At 52.0% G+C, this 21,090-nt stretch overlaps 3 protein-coding genes and 2 non-coding genes across 8 annotated transcripts; 1 reads left to right on the top strand and 4 right to left on the bottom strand.

Annotated features, from left to right (window-relative positions):
- Positions 1-53: 53 nt before the first annotated feature.
- On the bottom strand, positions 54-7,132 carry BRMS1 (BRMS1 transcriptional repressor and anoikis regulator). Of its 4 annotated transcripts, XM_040256364.1 has the most exons (11): positions 6,828-7,098; positions 6,420-6,589; positions 4,121-4,266; positions 3,961-4,051; positions 3,677-3,804; positions 3,452-3,531; positions 3,280-3,376; positions 2,684-2,776; positions 1,445-1,509; positions 997-1,036; positions 58-599 (listed from the first exon to the last, which is right to left on the bottom strand). In XM_040256364.1, exons 3-11 carry the CDS (start codon positions 4,257-4,259, stop codon positions 592-594), a joined length of 741 nt encoding a protein of 246 aa, XP_040112298.1. In that variant the 5' UTR covers positions 4,260-4,266; positions 6,420-6,589; positions 6,828-7,098; the 3' UTR covers positions 58-591. The 4 variants fall into 4 exon arrangements, with proteins under 4 accessions (XP_040112296.1, XP_040112298.1, XP_040112297.1 ...); XM_040256362.1 differs by lacking the exon at positions 6,420-6,589 and having other exon boundaries at positions 54-599; positions 6,828-7,132; XM_040256363.1 differs by lacking the exon at positions 6,420-6,589 and having other exon boundaries at positions 6,996-7,130.
- Positions 7,133-7,400: 268 nt separating this feature from the next.
- B4GAT1 (beta-1,4-glucuronyltransferase 1) lies at positions 7,401-9,705 on the bottom strand. Its single transcript, XM_040256361.1, has 2 exons — positions 8,500-9,705; positions 7,401-8,273 (listed from the first exon to the last, which is right to left on the bottom strand). Exons 1-2 carry the CDS (start codon positions 9,553-9,555, stop codon positions 8,082-8,084), a joined length of 1,248 nt encoding a protein of 415 aa, XP_040112295.1. The 5' UTR covers positions 9,556-9,705; the 3' UTR covers positions 7,401-8,081.
- A 419-nt stretch (positions 9,706-10,124) lies between these two features.
- TRNAS-GCU lies at positions 10,125-10,206 on the top strand. Its single transcript has one exon. It is a non-coding gene; the product is annotated as a tRNA-Ser (tRNA).
- Positions 10,207-13,591: 3,385 nt separating this feature from the next.
- LOC120874903 lies at positions 13,592-13,698 on the bottom strand. Its single transcript, XR_005723744.1, has one exon. It is a non-coding gene; the product is annotated as a U6 spliceosomal RNA (small nuclear RNA).
- Positions 13,699-15,242: 1,544 nt separating this feature from the next.
- LOC120874735 (serine/threonine-protein kinase 24-like) lies at positions 15,243-16,964 on the bottom strand. Its single transcript, XM_040256366.1, is given in 2 exon segments — positions 15,243-15,817; positions 15,820-16,964. Coding segments are annotated over 2 exon segments (1,296 nt in total). The 5' UTR covers positions 16,861-16,964; the 3' UTR covers positions 15,243-15,562.
- Between the last annotated feature and the right edge of the window lie 4,126 nt (positions 16,965-21,090).

Consider the following 21,090-nt stretch of genomic DNA (forward strand, 5'->3'; position numbering starts at 1 on the left):
CCACAAGAGCCCTGATTCCCTTGCAAGGTAAATTAGACACATGCAGGTCATGCCAGAGTCCCAGGAAAGGTTTTAATTCCAGTGCCTGAAATGTGGGAGGCAGACACCAGGAACCTCCTTGAAAAGGAAGACCCGAGGAGCCTGCCTTGTCTCTCCAGCAACAGCCAGGACACACAGGCCCCCCAAATATAATTTCCGGCTCAGAGTTCCTGCGAAGTGGGACCCAACTCAGTGATTGGGGTCCAAGGTCCAAAGAAAGGGTGTTGCTCTGGCTTAAGACAGGCATGCCTTCATCAGGGAGGGCTCCGAGGAGGGCAACCTTTGGGGGCGGCGTGGTGGGCTGGCTGGGGAGGGAGGAGATCATCTGGCTGGCCTCGGGCAGCTCCAGGCCTTGGCTGTTCAGGCCCCAGGGAGGGCAGAGGAGGAGCCCAGACCAGTGATGGCTGCAGCAGAGGACCCCGGAGCAGCACTGGAGAGATGGCTGGGCAGACCCTGAGGGGCCTGCCAGCCTGCCTTTCTGCAGCAGCAAAGTTCAAGTCCTGGGTTTGGTGCCGGCTGCTCCAAGGGCCCCCCTGGCTGTGAAGAGCAGGGTCAAGGTCCTGGGGGTACACAGGAAGGGAAAAATCACTGCAGGTGAGAGGAAAGCAAACCAAGAGGAAGGGAGGCACTTCATATGGTGGACCGAGAGGAGCGGCCTCAGTCCGGCCTGGGGCAGGCGAGGCCAGGAGGACAGGGCAGCCCCACAGCCCTTACTCACGGGCTCCCTGGTCCTCTAGGCCCCAGGCCAGCTGCGGAGGCTTAGCATTCCATCCTCTCTAACCAGACCTGGCCCTAACCCCACCCCAATTCCCACCATGACCTCGAACCCAGAGCTACCCTCAAACCCAGAGCATCCTAACTGATCTGATATGCCCCGGCCTCCTTCCAGGCGCCTTTCCTGGAGGCTGGCCTGGGGGAGGGGGTGGTGGTAGGCGGGACACCCTTGGTGGTTCTTACCATCTGATTTTCTCTTCTGAGGGGACACAGCTGCCCTCGCCTGGGTGGGTAAGAAGAAATGCCCGCTGAGAGGCTGCCTGCAGCTTACGAAGTCCCCCCTCCACAGCAGCCTTTCTGGGATGGGGGGCTGCTCAAGAGGGGCTGAGGGGAGCTTAACGCCCCTTCTAGGCAAAGGATCAACGTGCTCTCTTGTCAGAGACCCAGGCAGCCTGGCTGCCTTCCTTCCTCCCAGCCCATCAAAACCTGCCTGGAAACAAGAAAGGGGCTGACGCAAACAGGAGGTTTGGGAGGCCAAGCAAAGCCAGGGTGCCTGAGCTGAAGCAGAGGGTGCCGGGGTCTGACAAGACAGCTCCCCAGGGGAAGGCCTGCAGAGACCAAAGCTGGTCTGGTTGGGGAGGGGGCGCTGCACCGCCAGCCCCCACCCTGTGGCAGGCAGCGCTGGACCCACCTTTTTGATGGCTGTCCAGTCCTCCAGGATGTCGATCTCCTGCAGCATGTACACGATGTAAGGGCCTGAGATGGGGGTCAAGGAAGCAGGAGGCCTGGGGAGGGGGCAGGGGATGGGCCTGGGCCCCCAGCCCAGGGGGTGGGAGGTGCCAGCACTCAGAAGAGGCGGTGCCATGGACGGCGGGGTGGAGCCGAGCACCTGGGGTAGCACTCAGGCTCCACCTCTGACCTCGTGGCTCCTGGGTTCTTAGCAGGGTGGAGTGCGTGGCTGCGGCCTATTTCAATTTCACCCAGTCCACAGAGGGCATCCAGCCCCAATCTTACCACCCCTTGGCTCCCTCCTCACCTCCTCTCAGGCCTCAAGGTCAGAAGGCTAAGGCCCAGGCCACCCACTCAGGGATCTCGGCCCCCTGTTCCCTCATCTGGCCCCTTTCCCACCTACACGGGGACTCTCATCTCTTCTGTCCTGAAAACCACCCTCCATCGGTCTCACCTGCCCGTCTGGGGACTAGCCACTCTGTCCCCCTGACATCTCCACACCCTCACCGCCCACCCCCGCTCAAGTCTCTGCAGTCCAGATTCTTCCCTCCCTGCTTGAACATGATCCCCATCACCAGGAGGTCAACTTCCTGATAATCTGATTGTGGCAGAAATATGGAGGGGTGTGTATACCTGAGAATTCAATTCAACTCCGTGCTGGGCTATGCGAGGGGGGGAGGCCGGCACAGCAGGCCCTGAACAAGAGGGGCTCACACCTGGGGGGCGGCAGAGGTGACTATGTCCAGAAGGGAGGCAGGTGCCCCAGTTCAGGTAAAGGGGTGCAGAGGAGAGGGAAGCCATAGCCATTGTTGGGGAAACCAGGAGAGGCTTCACGGAGGAGGTGACAATTGATGGGCACCGAGCAAGCAGACAGGTAAAGGCAGCCAAGAGGGGAGTGTAAAGTCAGCAAAGGCATGGGGGTGGGAGAGCCTGGGACATGCCCGGGACACTGTGAGGAAGCCAGAAGGGCCTCAGAAGAGACCTCACTCAGAAAACTATGGGGAAATCTCTGGATGAATGCTTCTATTTTGCCATGGTCCACACAGCCCAGGAGGACCCTGCAGAAAATTCAACAGCTCATCTGCCTGGACATGGCCACAGGAGGCCAGATGACCTTAAGTGAGTCTGGTCTGCCTCTGTCCCCCATGTGCCTCCACCCTGACCTCTTGCCCAGTTCAGGCCACTGTATGGGGAAGGATACCGGAAACGAGAGGCGCCTTCTTCCTCTTGTTGGGTGGCAGGGAGTCCCATGTCTTCGAGCTGCCTCTGGCATGCAGTTTGTCATCCCACCACTCTGCACCCCAGACCAGAGTCAGCATCGGGGTGCTGTCCTCCCAGGACGCCCCACCCCTGTAGCCTGTGTCCTGCACGTGGGCCAGGCCAGCCCGTCCCCATCAACCCCCCCAGGGCAGTGCAGAGAAGCCTGGGCTTGGAAGCCGAGTTCAATCCTCCTCTGTGAACCTCAGTTTCCTCATCTGTTTCATGGACGGGGGTGTGAGATCATTAGTCCCTCCCTCCCCAGTGCCCTGTGGGAATGGGCACACTGTGGCCATGGCAGGGGCACGTGTGTCAGAATGATGCCTCCATTCTGGGACCAGCACGGGAGCAGGGGACCCCCGAGCCACCACTGTGCACCAGGCACCGGGCGGGGCCCTTCCCCGCCTGCTTTCCATCAGTCCCCACGGTGAGCACGGAGCAGGCCCTCCTACACCCACCCCCGTGCAGGCGGGGAAGCCAAGGCCCAGACGGGGAACGGGCACTGGAAGCACAGGGGTGCTGGCCGGCTGCTGGCCTCACCAGAGTTGATGTCCAGGCTCTGGCGGTCCTCCTCCAGCCTCTGGATACGCTCCTGCAGCTCGCCCTGCAGCGTGTCGTACAGCAGCAGCTTCTCACTCTGCAAGAGGTGCAGCGGCTCAGCTGGGCGGGGCGGGGCAGCCACCTCCTCCCCACCCAGCGTGCCCACATTCACCTCCAGGTGCTGCTTGGCTCCCTGCAGCTCACACTCATACTTGTTCCTGATCACGTCCAGACAGAAGCCCTTGTAAATCCCTGCAGAGGGAGGGCAATGGGCGGCGAGGCCTGGCCAGGGCCCTGGCTGCCCAAAGGCGGGCGAGGCAGGGCACGGGTGAGAGGGGAAGGGGACAGAGAGCCGTGGGTTCTCGTAAGGGGACGGGGCACAGGACGGGCCACAGACCTGCCACCTGAATGCGAATCTTGAGGCTCCGCTGCAGTCCCCCCAGGGGCTCCGTGTATTCGGGCGCCCTTTCAGCTCCCACTTCCTCCAGTCGCACCCGCAGCTGACTCAGTCGTTCCCTGAACAACCTGGGAGGCGAAAGGCAGCCGTGCGCCCGTGTGCCCATCCGTCAAACATGTGCCCAGCGCCCCGGGTCAGGCCCTCGCTCACACCGGCCCTGGCCAGCGCCAGGCCCGCCGCTGCCTCCTGGAAGCTGGGCCCCGAGCCCCGGGCCCCTCGCTCACTTCTCCTTCAGCTCCGAGAACTGCTTCTCCAGGTCCATCATCTCACTGACGCACTCGCTGCGGCGCCGCTCATAGTCCTCCTCGTCCATCTCTGGGACAAGAGGCCAGTCAGGGCCGGCTGCGGGGGCAGGCAGGGCGCTCGAGGGCGTGTGGGGCTCACCTGAGCTCTCCTCCTCAGACTCGGTCTGGCTGCCACTCCGTTCCTCCTCGCTCTCCTCCTCCTCCCCATTCATCTCGGCAGCTGAGTCGCCCTCTGCTTCCATCTCCTCTGTGTCCTTGCTTGGAGGCTGGACGGGCATCTGGGTGCTGGGAGGAGCAGTGGAGCCATCACTCGCCCCTGTCCCCAGCTCCGAGTGGCAAAGTGGTCAAACCAAGCCTCACTGTGGATGGGGACAACCAGGGGAGGGACTGGACTGGACTCGCTGGGCCCTGGGGACATGCAGGGTGGGGCAGGTACAAATGGAACCATCTACACATCTCCCAGAAATCTAGGAGCCACAGAAATGCCCATCCCCTTGGACATTGTTGGTGATCACAATCCCCATAATATTGGCCAAGGTGATGATCTGTAAGATGAGAAAGGCCAAGATGGGTTCCCCACTGCCTACGGGACTGGGCCCAAATTCTGACCCAGGCTTTCGAGGCCCTGCACATTGGACTTGAACCGCTGTCCAGCTCCTTCACCCTACATCTAACAGCCAATTCTCAAATACACCACACACTTCCTCCCCAGCCCCTGCTGCCCACTGTGCTGTTCTTTTGCCTATAAAGCCCTCCACTTCTCTTCCCACCCTACAATGCTCGGGTCCTCTTGCTATGCTCAAATCCTACCTCCTTCTGCTTCCTCTAAGACCCCAAGTCATCAGTATTCCACTCTCTCTTCTGCATGCTCAATTTTCCCTCTTGGCAGCTCTTAGGAAACTTTAGACATGCTTAAGTATTTCCCAACATACAGAAAAAGCAGAAACACAAAGCTTCATCCCACTCCACTCAATTACCCCCCATTTCCCATCTTTGCAAGGCCTTGTAAACACGTGCTCTTCCTACTCTTTCACCTTCCACTTGTTCCAATCTGTTTCCATATCATTGCTCTCAGCTGAAACTGATCCTGTGGAGTTAACAGATGACCTCCTTGTACCCGATGCCAATATTTTTTGGTCTCTATCTTGACTTCTCAGCAACAAAGAACACTGTTAAACATCCTTTTACTCACTGACTTAATCTTTACTGAAAAATCTAATATATGCTAGGTACCATCAGACACTATGGTAGGAGCTTGGCTCAAGTGCGGCAGACAGAGAGTTTCTGATCTCAAGGAGTTGACAAGTTCCTGGGAGAGAGAGGCCAGGAAGCAGAAGAGTTAAGACCAAGGGCATATGGGAGAGGCAGCTAAATGAAACCTGGAGCTTGCTGCAGCAGTGAGGGCTTGCAGAGGATGATGGGGTAAACCCATGAGCTGGCTGAGGAAGAGAAAGCATTCTAAGGAGAGTGAGTGGCATGAACAAAGACCCTGACAGGAGAGAAGGGGCAGGGGAGGGCACACATGGGTCTAAGCCTCAGAGAGAAATCTGGGCTGCAGAGATCTGGTCATCACATTGAGTGAGTTCTTCAGACCTTGGGAGAGGGTGCCACCAGCAAGGCAGAAAGTGTGGAGTGAGAAGGGGCTCATGGTGGAACTCCAGGGTTACCGAAGGGGCAGACGATGAGACCCCTCCAAAAAAGAAGAAAATCAGCAAGAGATGGAGGAGGAAAAACTCAAAGCTGGGGAGAGAATTTCAGAATGAATAAGTGACAGTGCCAAGTGTGGCCAAAAGATCACCCAAGAGGAAGAATAAACAGTCTTCTCAGCAGATCATCTCTTTGCCTACTGGGGGCTTCTGTTTCACTGTGATACCTTCTCTGGGCTTCTTTGTAGTCCTTTAGTTCTGTGCAGTCACCCCTCCTGACTTATTTGCATGTCTATTTGCCCATTCTCACATCTGTCTCTCCAACCAGCCTGTAAGCCTCACCAGGGCAGGGCTGCACATGTGCTTTAATCACCCATTTGTATCGACTCATTTGATGATTGGAGGATTTGCAAATACAAAAGTTAAACAAAAACTTTTGTAGGGCAGGATTGGCTTTTACTTCTCAGTAGCCCCTGGCTTCTGCAAAGGTAGCAAACATCAATTTGAATAAAGTAATTGGCTTAAGTTTCAAAGTGGACTTCCCTGGTGACACAATGATAAAGAATGTACCTGCAAGGCAGGAGACTTGCGCTTGATTCCTGGGTGGGGAAGATCCGTTGGAGAAGGGAATGGCTACCCACTCCAGTATTCCTGCCTGGAGAATTCCATGGACAGAGAAGCCTGGCGGGCTACAGTCCATGGGGTCACAAAGAGTCGGACACGACTGAGTGACTAACACTTTCAAAGTTTCAAAACATCCCTCAATGATTTCACAAATGATCTCAACCTGACCTGAAAGCGTCGGTTCACCAAACCAGCCTCTTTCCCAATCTCAAGCCTCAGTTCCCGCATTTTCCAAACTTTGCAATTCCTCTTCACTGGTAAAGCCTATCTTTCTGGACCAGAAAGGATGAGGGGTTGGGAAAAAGTCTCTCCAGCAGTCTCTGAGTCTACTCCTTACCCTGGGTATAAAAAGAGAATAAACACTGCCACTCTCAGAGTTGTAAAGGCTGCAAGGTAAGCGGTAAGGAATGGCAAAGCAAATCATAAGGCACTGTGCATATTGCAATTTATCTTTCAGAAAGTGAGCACGTCGAGGGGAGGCCTCCTAGGAAGGAAGATTCTGCCACAGTCTCGAAGAAGCCAACCCAGCCCCTCCACGGCGCACCGAGAGCTTCCCGCCCAGTTCCATCTCCGTACGTGCAGGCGCGGGCGGGAGAATCACTGGCTCTTCCGCTGCCAGCTCTGGTCCCGCGGTCCCCGCACGCGTCCGGCCGGTTAAGTCTCCGCTTCGGCCCTGGAGATTGGGCCGGCTCCGACCGACTGACCGGAGAGGGCAAACCAGGCGCCAGGGTTGGCGTTACGCACCCGCGGGGAGTGGGGCCTCTGACCTCACGTCCAAAACTCCCTGAGAGGCCCCGGAGGATGCGGACACTGGGCGCCGCCGCAGGGCTCCCGGAAGCGCTGGGCCGGTCTCTCTCCTTCTGGGGCGGGGGCCTGGCCGCGCTTCCGCATGTGTCATCAGGTGGCGCCTATCGGAGCTCTCACAATCGGGCAGCTGGGGGTGAGGCATGCTGGGATACCGCGGGCCGGTTTCCATAGCAACCGATCGAAATTTGCACAGGCTTTCAACAGGCAGGAAAGGCCCTTGTGCGTTCTTTGCCTTGAAGCCCGCGCGGCTCGGTCCGCAGCCAACTCTCCCGGCTTGAAAAGAGGACAACCTGCGACCTGTTCTCCCATCCCCGCCCGGTTCAGGAGAGTAATGAAGCCAACTATAGGTGTCAACACTTATTTATTTACACATTGTAATCGGTAGGCAAATTACCCAGCCCAGCCTATTCAAGGGTACAGATCTCAGACTATTAACACACAGAACCTATCAGACCTTTCCCTTCTCCAGAGCCCCCGGGACGGAGGCCTAGACTACCAGAAAGCTGCCGAAAACCTAAGAACTAAATTCAACGCCTTCATCTGATTTCTTTCCAAAACGCCCCTTTTGTTAAGTACTGACTTCTCGGCTCTGCCCCATTCATACTTTTTCGCTCTCCTACTGTCCACCCACCCAAGATTGTTAATAAGAATAACAATAATAACAACAATAATAATACTGTAATAATATTAATAATACTTCACATTTGTACGAAGCTTACAGAGTGTTTTCACATATAGCATCTCCTCTGAGCCTCCCAACAGTTCTGTGAGGTAGGTATTTCTCACCTCCCTTTTACAGACGGGGTAACTGAAGCTCAGGGAGAGAACGGGATTTGCTCAAGGCCACACAACTAGTTAGTGGTTAAGCTGGGACTTGACCCCAGCACCCCATATTCAAGTCCAGTGTTCAAACACCACAGCCACCACTGTAAAGTGGAGTGACATTTCTTACCCCAGTCAGGCCTGAGGGGCGGCCTAAGGAGGGAGGGGTCTGAGACTTCTCAGACTAGGTGAGGGAAGGGCTCAGCAGTGACGCGGGGAGTCAGGGTACTTGGCCTTCAACTCCTGTTTGAACTGACGGTAAAGGATCTTATTGTGCTGATTTTCAGCCTCCTTTTGGGGATGGAATTTCAAAACTTCTTTGAAGCCTTTATGAACCAGGAAACCTTCATTCAGCACCTCGAAATCGAATCCTGCCACGTGCAGCTCACAGGCCTGTGGAGGGAGAGACAGATCAGCAAAGTGTGATGACATTCCGTTAGAGCAGAGACTGACATCCCGGCTCGCTCCAGGATTCCTAGTCCTCTGGAGGCACCCTGGATCTTCCAACCATTCAACCACTTCCTGAACTATGATCCCCCCTGCCTCATTGACTCTTTTCCATCCAGACCTCCCTGACTCCCCCATCCCTCCTGCCCCCTTCCCTCTCCCTTAAGAGCACCTGGCTGATACGATTGAAGCCATACTGCCGAAAGCGCTCGTCGAAGGTGGGCACCTTGCCTCCAGCTACGTAGAATGGCTCCCAGGGGTCTTGCCAGGGCACCACGTAGGCAGGCCTCAGCAAGGTCTCTTCTGGCAGGTTGACCCAGCGGGAGTAGTTGGTGGGCGCTTGGCAGGGGGTGCAGAGCCCATAATAGAAGGGCCGCACCTCGCCCACCTGGTAGAGCTGCAGCAGCTCGTTTTTGTTCATGGGCATGCGGCGAGCTCGACGGATCTCAAAGGCAGGCACCACCAGTGCTGTGCCCGCCCACTGCTTGCTCTGATCCAGCATTTCCCGCAGGCTTCTCCACAGCCCCTCGCTGGGCACCATGTCCACGTCGATTACCAAGGCATAGTTGGCCCCCTCACGAGCCAGATTCCTCAGCAGGTTATTGGGGTAGGAGACGTTGGTGCCCAGCGCGTAATTGACCCCGGGCTGGGCCACCCTGGCCAGCTTGTCAAAGACCTCCTGGCAGGAACGCAACAGGGCAAACTCCCCTGGCTCCCGGGGGTCGGGAACGGCGGCCTCGTAGCGTGAGGGGCACACAAGGTGCATGGCGACCCTGGCGCGCATATCGGGGCAGTGGCTGCTCAGCGCATAGGTCAGCACCGTGGCCAGCTGCGCCTCCTCCTTGGTGGCGGCGAACACCGACACCGACAGAGGGCCCTCCCAGCGCTCCAACAGGCCCGACAGGTGCAGCAGGTTGTCCACACTGGCGTGAGTGGCCAGGATCACATCGTTGGGGTCCATGGTGGTCTTTAGTAGGCCCCTGTAGACGCGGTAGTCGCCGCTGGCGTCCAGGACGCCTCCGGAGGCCAGCGCGGTGCGGAGCTGCGCCTTGACTTGGTCCACCGACCGCGGGGACGGGGGAAAGAACTCGAAATATTGGTCTTGCTCCTCTTGCCCATGCAGCCCGGACAGCAGCGACAGGTAGAGCAGCTGCAGCATAGCCACCAGCATGAGCGCGGCCAGCAGCAGCTGGTAGAAGGCACATCGGATGGCGTAGGACATCTGCATGGCTCTCGGGGTTCGGGGCGCGCAGCAGGGACCACCGGGCCGCAAACTCTGCCAGCCTCTGCAAGCCCGGATTTACCGCAGCCTGCCGAGCGCGGCCGAAGCGAGCCGAGGCGAACCGAGCCCCGCGCGCAGCCCCGCCCACCCGGCCGGCCGCGCTGGCCTCCGGCGAGCCAGCTCGCCCCCTGCTCCCCGGGAGGAGTTACTGCAGCCTCGGTCCTCGCCGCGCGCTTTGCAAACGCTGGAAACTGCTAGCCACCGCGCCTGCTGTGTTCCGGGGGACCTGCACCCCCTCCTCTGGGTCAGTGCGCGACCTCATGGACTAACTGCGTCCTGAGACCTTGGTTCTCTCGCCCCAGAATCAGGGAGCGGAAACTGTGACCGAACTTGACTGCAGAATGGTGAAGGATGGCGCGGTTCCTGGCTGCGGCAGGCGGAAAGGAACACAAAAGCCCCTTTCTGTCCGTCGCCTCTCTAAGTTTTATCAGGTCTGTATTGAGAAACGGCTGCAGGGGTCCCGGAACACTCCGGAATGAGAGATAAGGGCATGTGGAAGAGCATACCCTGCGTAGGACGAGGTGGCCGAGTGGTTAAGGCGATGGACTGCTAATCCATTGTGCTTTGCACGCGTGGGTTCGAATCCCATCCTCGTCGTTCGTGTTTTACGCTGGAGGTGGTTCTTAATTTTCACATCCTGGTGTCTGGGGCAGTGGGTTGAAGAGAACTGAATTGGGGATGGGGCACGATTCAGTCTAAGCCGGGTCTCCTTTCTGTGTTTGTTCAACGTGCAGCTCCGGCAGGTTCGTACTCCAAGTATGTGGAGCTAGTGGGAGGAAGTCGGAGCTGTGCTTTTCCTTCTCCATAGAAAGAGGGCCAAGGGTTTGGTGGCAGCAAAAAACCAGAGCCAGAATTCTGATCAATGCAAACTGGGGTCCAAGAACTAGAGACGACCCCCTGGAGGAGCTGCTCTGGAAACTGCCCGCAGAAGTAGAACTGGTGGCAGTGGAGGCGATGTTGCTGCTGAGTCGCTTCAGTCGTGTCTGACTCTGTGCGACCCCATAGACGGCAGCCCACCAGGCTCCCCCGTCCCTGGGATTCTCTAGGCAAGAACACTGGAGTGGGTTGCCATTTCCTTCTCCAGTGCATGAAAGTGAAAAGTGAAAGTGAAGTCGCTCAGTCGTGCCTGACTCTTAGCGACCCCATGGACTGCAGCCTGCCGGGCTCCTCCGTCCATGGGATTTTCCAGGCAAGAGTACTGGAGTGGGGTGCCATTTAAATTATTCAGCGCACTGATTCCCCTTCCTCCAGCACTTCTCTCTGGGCAGAGACCTTGCATGTGTCCACACACCTGCTGCCCTCCCTCACACACACAACCACACACGCTCAACACCAGTCAGTGTTCACAGAAGGCGCTTAATAAGTGTTTCTGGAATGATTGACCCATGGACTCTATAAGAGGAGGAGAGGCTGTGCAGAAGGCAATTACCTCCATCGGTAATGTGTTCCAGCGCCGTGAATCTTCGGAAGGAGCTTTCAGTCGTCCCAGGGAGGGCCTGGAGTGTCGGCTTAAGGTGTTTGCCTGCTGCTCCACAGGCAGTAGTGAACCAAGGTTGTTGAGTTAGGAATCTGAACCTGTCTCCTGGAAGGTAGTGTCAGAATTGAGTTGCATTTGTAGGACACTGAGCTGGTGTCAGAGAATTGCTTGATGGGGCGGGGCGGGGTGGGAGGAGGGGAGGATAAAATAAACCAAACAAACCTAGGCATCAAAATTTATGTCCAAATGGTATGCATACCCGGGAGAATGAAATGGAGACCCACTCCAGTATTCTCGTCTGGAACATCGGAGCCTGGTGGGCTATAGTCCAAAGAGTCGAAAGAGTCAGGTGAGCAACTGACCACATACACACACACAGTGAAGACCCAGACATAGAGAACAGACTTGATGCAATGTGGGAAGGAAAGGGTGGGACACGTTGAGAAAGTAGCATGGAAACGTATAAATTACCATATGTAAAATAGATAGCTAGTGGAAATTTGCTGTATGATGCCGGGAGCTCAAATCAGGTACTCTGTGACAACCTAGAGGGATGAGGTTGGGTGGGGTGGGGTGGGAGGTGGAAGGGAAGCTCAGAGGGAGGGAACATATGTACACCTATGGCTGATTCATGTTGATATATGGCAGAAACCAACACAATATTGTAAATGAATTATCCGCCAATTAAAAATTTTTTTAAGTAAGGAAAATTTTAAAAGTGTATGTATAGAAGTAAACTGAATTTTGTGTATTGTTCTTGAGCCCTGCAACTTTGCTGAGTTTGTTTATTTAATAGTGTGTGTGTGTGTGTGTGTGTGTGTGTGTGTGTGTATTCTTTAGGATTTTCTGTATGTGCGTATATCATTTATGATTGCGGATAGTTTTACTTCTTCCTTCTCAATTTGGATGCCTTTTATTTCTCTTTCTTGCCCAATTGCTCTGGCTAGAACTTCCAGTACAAAGTTGAACAGATGAAATAGTGAAAAGTAGGCATCCTTCTCTTTCCTGATCTCAGGGAAACTTCACTCTTTCACAGTTAAGCATGACATTAGTTGTGGACTTTTCATAAACGCTTTTTCAGATTGAGAAAGTTCTTGTTTATGCCTTGTTTGTTGAGTATTTCTATCTTTCATTAGTGCTTTTTTAATATACTGTCTAGGTTGGTCATAACTTTTCTTCTAAAGAGCAAGCCTCTTAATTTCATGGCTGCAGTCATCATCTGCTGTGATTTTGGAGCCCAAGAAAATAAAGTCTCTCACTGTTTCCATGGTTTCCCCATCTATTTGCCATGAAGTGGTGGGACCAGATGCCATAATCTTCGTTTTTTGAATGTTGAGTTTTAAGCGAGCTCTTTCACTCTCCTCTTTCACTTTCATCAAGAGGCTTTTCAGTTCCTCTTCCCTTTCTGCCAAAAGGGTGGTGTCATCTGCGTATCTGAGGTTATTGATATTTCTCCCAGCAATCTTGATTCCAGCTTGTGCTTCCTCCAGTTTGGCATTCCCCATGATGTATTCTGCATATAAGTTAAATAAGCAGGGTGACAATATACAGCCTTGACATACTCTTTTCCCGATTTGGAACCAGTCTGTTGTTCCATGTCCAGTTCTAACTGTGGCTTCTTGACCTGCATATAGATTTCTCTGGAGGCAGGTCAGGTGGTCTGGTATTGCCATCTCTTGAAGAATTTTCCACAGTTTGTTGTGATCCACACAGTCAAAGGCTTTGGCATAGTCAACAATGCAGAAATAGATGGAACTCTCTTACTTTTTCGATGATCCAATACATGTTGGCAATTTGATCTCTGGTTCCTCTGCCTTTTCTAAATCCAGCTTGAACATCTGGAAGTTCTTGGTTCATGTACTGTTGAAGCCTAGCTTGGGGAATTTTAAGCATCACTTTGGTAGCGTGTGAGATGAGTGCAATTGTGTGGTAGTTTGAACATTATTTGGCATTGCTTTTCTTTGGGATTGGAATGAAAACTGACCTTTTCCAGTCCTGTGGCCACTGCTGAGTTTTCCAAATTTGCTGGCATATTGAGTATGCCAGCACTTTAATAGCATCATCTTTTAGGATTTGAAATAGCTCAGCTTAAATTCCATCACCTCCACTAGCTTTGTTCATAGTGATGCTTCCTAAGGCCCACTTGACTTCGCATTCCAGGATGTCTGGCTCTAGGCCAGTGATCACACCATTGTGTTTATCTGGGTCATTAAGATCTTTTTTGTGTAGTTCTGTGTATTCTTGCCACCTCTTCTTAATATCTTCTGTTTCTGTTAGATCCATGCCTTTTCTGTCCTTTATTGAGCCTTTGCATGAAAGGTTCCCTTGGTATCTCTAATTTTCTTGAGGAGATCTCTAGTCTTTCCCATTCTATTGTTTTCCTCTGTTTCTTTGCATTGATCGCTGAGGAAAGGCTTTCTTTTTTCTTTTTTTAAAAAATTAATTAATTTATTTTAATTGGAGGCTAATTACTTTACAATATGTGGTGGTTTTTGCCATACATCAACTTGAATGGAACATTTCACGAATTTGCGTGTCATCCTTGCTCAGGGGTCATGCTAATCTTCTCTGTATCATTCCAATTTTAGTATATGTGTTGCTGAAGCAAGCACTGAGGAAGGCTTTCTTATTTCTCCTTGCTATTCTTTGGAACTCTGCATTTAGATGGGTTTATTTTTCCTTTTCTTCTTTGCCTGTAGCTTCCCTTCTTTTCTCAGCTATTTGTAAGACCTCCTCAGACAACTGTTTTGCCTTTTTCCATTTCTTTTTCTTGGGGATGGTCTTGCTCACTGCCTCCTGTACAATGTCACGAACCTCTGTCCATAGTTCCTCAGGCACTCTATCAGATCTAATCCCTTGAATCTATTGGTTACTTCCACTGTATAATCATAAGGGATTTGATTTAGGTCATGCCTGAATGGTCTAGTCATTTTCCCTACTTTTTTCAGTTTAAGTTTGAATTTTGCAATAGGGAGTTCATGATCTGAGCCACAGTCAACTCCTGGTCTTGTTTTTTGCTGACTGTATAGAGCTTCTCCATCTTTGGCTGCAAAGAATACAAACAATCTGATTTTGGTATTAACCATCTGGTGATGTCCATGTGTAGAGCCTTCTCTTTTGTTGTTGGAAGTGGGTGTTTGCTGTGACCAGTGCGTTCTCTTGGCAGAACTCTATTAACCTTTGCCCTACTTCATTCTGTACTCCAAGGCCAAATTTGCCTGTTACTCTAGGTATCTCTTGACTTCCTACTTTTGCATTCCAGTCCCCTATAATGAAAAGGACATCTTTTGGGTGTTAGTTCTAAAAGGTCTTGTAGGTCTTCATAGAACCATTCAAGTTCAGCTTCTTCAGTATTGCTGATCGGGGCATAGATTACTGTGATATTGAATGGCTTGCCATGGAAACGAACAGAGATCATTCTGTCATTTTTGAGACTGCACCCAAGTACTGCGTTTTGGACTCTTGTTGACTATGCGGGCACTCCATTTCTTCTAAGGGATTCTTGCCCACAGTAGTAGATATAGTGGTCTTCTGAGTTAAATTCGCCCATTCCAGTCCATTTTAATTCACTGATTCCTAAAATGTTGATGTTCACTCTTGCCATTTTTTGGTTGACTACTTCCAATTTACCTTGATTCATGGACCTAACATTCCAGGTCCAAAGTTAGGTTCATTCCAATGAACCACCTTCATTCTAGAATAAATCCCACTTGGTCATGGTGTATAATTCTTTCCTGTGTTGCTGGGTTCAGTCTACTAGTGTTTTGTGAGGAATTTTACACCTATATTTATAAGAGATTTTGGTTTGCAGTTTTCTTTTCTTGTGATATCTTTATTTAGCTTTGGCATCAGGGTAATGCTGGTCACATACAAAGAGTTAGGAAGTATTCTCCTCTTGTATTTTTTGGAAGAGTTTGAGGGTTGGTATTAATTCTTTAAATGATTGGTAGAATTTGCGTGTGAAGTCAGCTGGTCTGGAATTTCCTGAGAGGTTTTTGATTGCTGATTCAGTCTCATCCCTTGATATAGATACATCCAGATTTTCTATTTCTTCTTGAGTCACTTTTGATAGTTTGTATATTTCTAAGAATTTGTCCATTTCATCTAGGTTTCTCATTTGTTGGCATACAAGTGTTCATAGGATTCTCTCTTTTTTTTTTACATTTCAGGGTTTATTTTTGTTTTCAAAGACACTTTCCTTGATATGTGCACTACGGTTAAAATTAAAAACGAGAATAATAAAATAATCGCTTGGAGGAGCTGGCCTTCCCCCACCCCATCCGGAGTCCATCAGGCCCCAGGCCAGCAGCGAACAGCTGTGGGGCCCTGGACAGGCGACCCTGTGGCAGGAACGGCCCCCCGATGGTGCGCCTCTTCAGCGGAATCAGCAAAGGCTCTCGTTGAGTTTTGAAAAGGAAGAGGGTGAAGAAGGAAAAAAATAAAAGGAAAAACAAAACCCCAAATGCCAAAGGGATTTCAATGGGATGAAGTTCCTCCACCACTTAGAGAATATCTCTGCAGCCGCTGCACCAGCTGGGCCACCATGGTGTCCGAGATGCTGGGGCAGGCCTCCTCCGCCAGGTAGATGGCCCCGCGCAGCTCCTCGATGGAACCCAGGTTTCCTCCGCACGCCTGGCTCTTCTCCTTCAGCTCTGCAAAGAGCGGAGAAATAATTGTAGATAAACACTGAGAGAAAGGCCTCTTTGGGATGTCTTTCATCTTGTTTCCAGATCCGACGGCTGGAGAGCTCCGTTCTCCAGACTCTTTGGATCCTTCTCCCGGATCGTGAAGATCCACTCCCCCGAGTCGCTGCCTCCGGAAGCCTGGCCGTCTGTGTCCGTCTCCGTGTCTGAGTCTTCCGAGCTGGAGTCTTCGTGGCTCTGCTCGGCCTTCTACCTCTTGTACCTGTCGATAAGCTCGGTCAAGTAGGAGGTTTTGTTAGCATTGCGGATTATGAACTTGTGCTTCAGTAACTGCTTAGCGGTGAGTCTAAACCTCGGCTCCTTGTTCAAACAGGCCTCCACGAACTCCTTGAGGGGTTTGCTGTAGTTCCCTTCCAGGGTCGGGAGGTTGTTCTTTGGGATAAGGAATAGGACCTTCATGGGATGCAGCTCGGAATGCGGCGGCTCCCCCTTGGCAAGCTCGATGGCCGTGATGCCCAAAGACCAGATGTCTGCCTTTGAGTCGTAGGCTGACTGCTTGATGACTTCGGGCACCATCCAGAAAGGGGTGCCCACAAAGGTGTTTCTCTTTATCTGGGTGTCTGTCAGCTGGCCCGCCACTCCAAAGTCCGCCAGCTTCACCTCCCCGTGTTCAGAGAACAGGACGTTGGCAGCTTTAATATCTCTGTGAATTTTCTTCTCCGAATGCAAATAATCAAGTCCTTTCAGTATTTCTCTTAATATAGTAGCGATCTGGGTTTCATCTAAAGGGCCAGGTTCTAAAAGGTCCAGTGCAGAGCCCCCGCCAAGATATTCCATTATTATCCACAATTTAGTGTCCTTTAGGTAGGATCCATAATATTTGCTTACGTAGGGACTGTCGCACTGACTCAGCACTGTGATTTCCTGCTGAGTGTCCTCGATCTCATCTTCTGCCTCCTCCAGGTCAATGATTTTTATGGCGACCACTTTCTGAGTCCGATTGTCAATGCCTTTGAACACCTCGCCGAAGGAGCCCTTCCCGATTTTCTCCAGTTTGGTAAAAAGCTCTTCTGGATCTGCTTTTAGGTTCTGCATGCCGGGCAGGCCCGACTGCACCAGGGAGTGAGCCATGGCGGTCAGGAGGGCCACTTCCCGGGACGGGACGGCCGGGCCGCGGCGATCCGCGCGGGCGACGAGGCCCGCGGGCCGCGCGCAGCCCTCCTCGGGCGGCCGGAGGCGGGGATGGGAGGCCGGCCGGCCGGAGCCCGAGGCCACCCTAGCCCCCGGGCCGGAGCCCGAGGCCACCCTAGCCCCCCGTGGGTCCTGGGCCGGGCGGCGGGCCTCGTCTCCAAGCACCGCGCGGGGGAGGGGCTGAGAGAAGCGCGGGGCCTCCCCGCTAGCGGCCGCCCTGCTGCTGCTGCTGCTGCTGCCGCCGCCGCCGCAGCTGCTGGACTGGAACCGGGCGGCCTGGGCCCCCGCGCTGGCGCCTGGAGCTGGAGTGATAGGATTCTCTTATAAAGCTTTTTATTTTTGTACAACCAATAGTAATGACCCCTTTCATTTGTGATTTTAGTAATTTTAAGCTCTCTTTTTTTCTTAAACAACTCAAAAGTGTGTCAATTTTATTGGTTGTTTCGAAGAACCAACATTTGGGTTCATTGATTTTTCTCTGTTGTTTTTCTATCCCCATTTTGTTCATCTCCTCTCTAATCTTTAGCATCTCCTTCCTTCTGTTAGTTCTGGATTTAATTTGCCTGAGCTCCTTCTTCTTTTTAATCTGGGCATTGAGACCTCTAAGTTTCCTCTCAGCCTGGCTCTTGCTGCATCCCATAAAATTTAGTGTGTTGTTTCCATTTCCATTTGTCTCAAAGCATTTTCTAACTTATCTTTTGATTTCTTTTTTAACCAATTAGTTGTTTAGGGGAATGTTGTTTAATTTCCACGTATTTGTGAAGTTTCCAGTTTTCCTATTATTGGTTTCTAGTTTCGTTCCACTGTGAGTGGAAAAGATGCTTTGTGTGATTTTACTCTTTTAAAAGTTATTGCAGCTTTGTTTTGTGGCCTAATATATGATCTCTCCTGGGGAATGTTCCATGTGCACTTGGGAAGAAGGTATATTCTGCTGTTTTTAGGTCAAGGGTTGTGTGTATAGGTCTCTTTGGCCTATTTGGTTCATGTGTGCTCAAGTCCTCTGTTTTCCTTGTTGATCTTCTCTCTAGTTGTTCTATCCTTTATTGAAAGTGGAATCTTGAAGTCTCTATTATTGTATAAATGTCTATTTCTCCTTCAATTTTGTCATTTTTTGCTGCATATTTTTTAGGACTTCGTTTTTAGGTATGTATATAATTATTATATCTTCTTGGTGGACTTACTCTTTTATAAATATATAACATCCTTCTTTATCTCTTGAATGATTTTTGAATTAGTCTTTTTGTTTTTCTGATATTAGCATATCCACCTGAACCTTCGTTTGTTTACGTTTGCACACAATACCTTTTTTCCATCCTTTCACTTTCAATCTATTTGTGTTTTTGACTCTAAAGTGGTAGACAGCATGTAGTTGAATCATTAAAAAATCCGTTCTGGCAATCTCTGACTCCTTTTTAATAAAATTGATTTATTTCTGGCTTTGTGGGCTTTTCTCTAGTTTACTCAGGCTTCTCATTGTAGTGGCTTCTCTTGTTGCCGAGCACAGCCTCTGGGTGCTCGGGGTTCAGTAGTTGTGGCCCACGGGCTTAGTTGCCCCATGGCAAGTGGAATCTTCCTAGGCCAGGGATCTAACCTGTGTCCCCTTCAATGGCCGGCTGATTCTCAACCACCGGCCAATGCTTTTCACATTAAAAGTCCAATCTCTGACTTTTAATTGGAGAGCCAAATCCATTTACAAAACCAGGAAGTGTCCATCTCATGAAAAGGTGAGCAGCTTGAGGATAAAGACTGGCCTTCCAATGTTTGCGTCCTTCCATGAGCCTGTCTCAGTGCCCGCTACTTAGAGCCCTCTCCAACTGTTTGCTCGTGGACACTGGCTGCTTCTAAGGGAAACCAGGCCTGTTGGCAGAGCTGTGTCAGGCTGGGGAGGTGGCAGTGGCTGGGTAGGGGGGTAGTGCTGGGCATCAGCAGAGGAACCAGCAAGGGTAGCCCCTCAGCCCAAGTATTTGTTTCTTTTTTTAAAAGTAGGTTTTATTATTTATTTGACTGCCCTGGGTCCTAGTTGTGGCACACAGGCATTTAGTTGCAGCATGTGGGATCTAGTTCCTTGACCAGGGATCAAACCCAGGTCCCCTGCATTGGGGGCGCAGAGTCTTAGCCACTGGGCCACCAGAGAAGTACCCTTTTATTTTATTTTTTAAAAATTTTCAAGTATTTGTCTCTAACCTTAAACCCAGCTGCATCCTGATCTGACGAGAAAGTTGGGCTGAGTATACTGGGGAGGAGGACCGGCAGAAGGAATTCCAGGTTGTGATATCATAAGGGCACCTGAGGGGTGGGTGTTCTCTTTCTGGACCGATCCTCCACTGCTCAGCCCCACCTGGGATTGCACCAGGTGGCCATGGACCAGCACGACTGGGTTCCTGGGGATGGCTGGGTTTGGCAGGTCTAGGGAGCTTTTGAGTACAACAGACAATAGTCCCTGAAGGTGAAGAAGAGAAGGGGGCCTAGGAAGTATTGGGGTCCTGCTCCCACCAGTCCCAGCCAAAGGGTACAGTTAGGCTTAGTGGTCTGTACAAAATATTCCCAGGACTACAGCTACCATTTAGAAAATGTCAACCTGTACTCCAGCGCTTTCTCCAGGACTCCAGTCTTCAGGAATCCCTATTCCCCATGCTGGGAAAGAGCCTGACTTCAAACCCAGGACTCTGGGTCAGGGGACATGCAATTAAATCACCAAGTCAAATGGCTTCTGTAGAGGGAGCCGCCTCTTCTCCTTTATGTCTCCTCCTCTCTCTAATTCCCTAGTTAGGCCTCACCCCTAAGGCCCTTCAGCATTTGTCTGCAGCCCACTGCCCCAGCCTTATCCTCTCCCCTCCCCCTCTCTCACACCCTAGGACTCCCCACACCCCCTGCCCTGCTACCAGAAGTCCCCACTGTTCCCTGAATATTCCATATCCATCCATGCTTTGCATTTTCTGGTACATCTGCCTGGGTTGCTCCCCCACCCCCAACTCAGCCCAGCAAACTCATATTCATCCCTCAATGCCCAGTTCAGAGGACACCACCTCAGGGATGCCTGCCTGAACTTTCCAGTAAGATCAATGGCCCCCTCCTCTAGCATCTCATATTACACATTCTGCAGGGTCCTCACAAGCCCTATCACATGTTACATTCTATTTCCCATGGCCTTAGGAGCAGGGTCATAGCTCCTTTGTTTCAGGGCCGTCAGACCACCCAGAACCTGGCACAGTGACTAATGGTCGAAGGAATGAATCCTCACTTGGAGTTGGCCTGTGTCTTTATTTCGGTTCCCAAGATCCTGTCTTTTGTGTGTGTGTGTGGCTGCTCTGGATCTTCATTGCGGTATGCCAGATCTTTCACTGTGACACTCAGGCTCTCTAGCTGTAGCATGAGCTTAGTTGCCTTTGGGCATGTGGGATCTTAGCTCCCCGACCAGGATTCAAACCAGCATCCCCTGTATCGCAAGGTAGACTCTTAACCACTGGACCACTGGGGAGGTCCCCAAGGTCATATCTTGCCTCACTTTCCTCTTTGGTTGCAAAACAGCCTCTGGCTTCTGAGCAGGGCCTGGCACTGACTCATCACCTGGTATATAACAGTTGTTCATTGAGTGGCCATGGGAGGCAGGAGGGCAAATGGGCAGAAAGGTCTGTGCTGGTAATCTCAAACACTCTGCTCTTCCCTGCCCTGGGCAGGGTGGCACAGATGTGTGGCCAAGCAGGCTTTTCCTCTATCCCTCTATAGAACTGGCTGACTGTATCTCTGAGGCTCCATTTCTGAGAAGGCAGGAGCCTGGGGAGGCAGAGGATGCTGGTGCGGGGAGAGAATCATAGTGATCCATGCAACCAGGCAGTCTGTCTGGGAGCACAGGGCTCCTTGCAAGCCAGTACCCCTTGGCCATCATGTGGCCAGGAAGGCCCAGCCCAGGGATGCCCACAAATCCCTTCCCTTCTCAGGGCCTCGGTCATCCCATCTGTCCAATGGGTACAATCATCCCCACCTCACCCAGCTCATCAAAGTAAACAGAACTGAAAGCGCTTTGGAAATAAAGATTCAGTGAGATCATTGTACAAATGAAGACGGTTGTTATTAGACACAGGAGCAGGGTCTGAGGGAAACACAAGCAAAAAAACGTGTAGTCTTCAGGGCTCTTGCCTTGAACCCCTGGAGGAAAGGGGAAGCAGGCAG

Source organism: Oryx dammah, unplaced genomic scaffold, assembly GCF_014754425.2.
Source record: "Oryx dammah isolate SB20612 unplaced genomic scaffold, SCBI_Odam_1.1 HiC_scaffold_15, whole genome shotgun sequence".
Classification (NCBI taxonomy): domain Eukaryota; kingdom Metazoa; phylum Chordata; class Mammalia; order Artiodactyla; family Bovidae; genus Oryx; species Oryx dammah.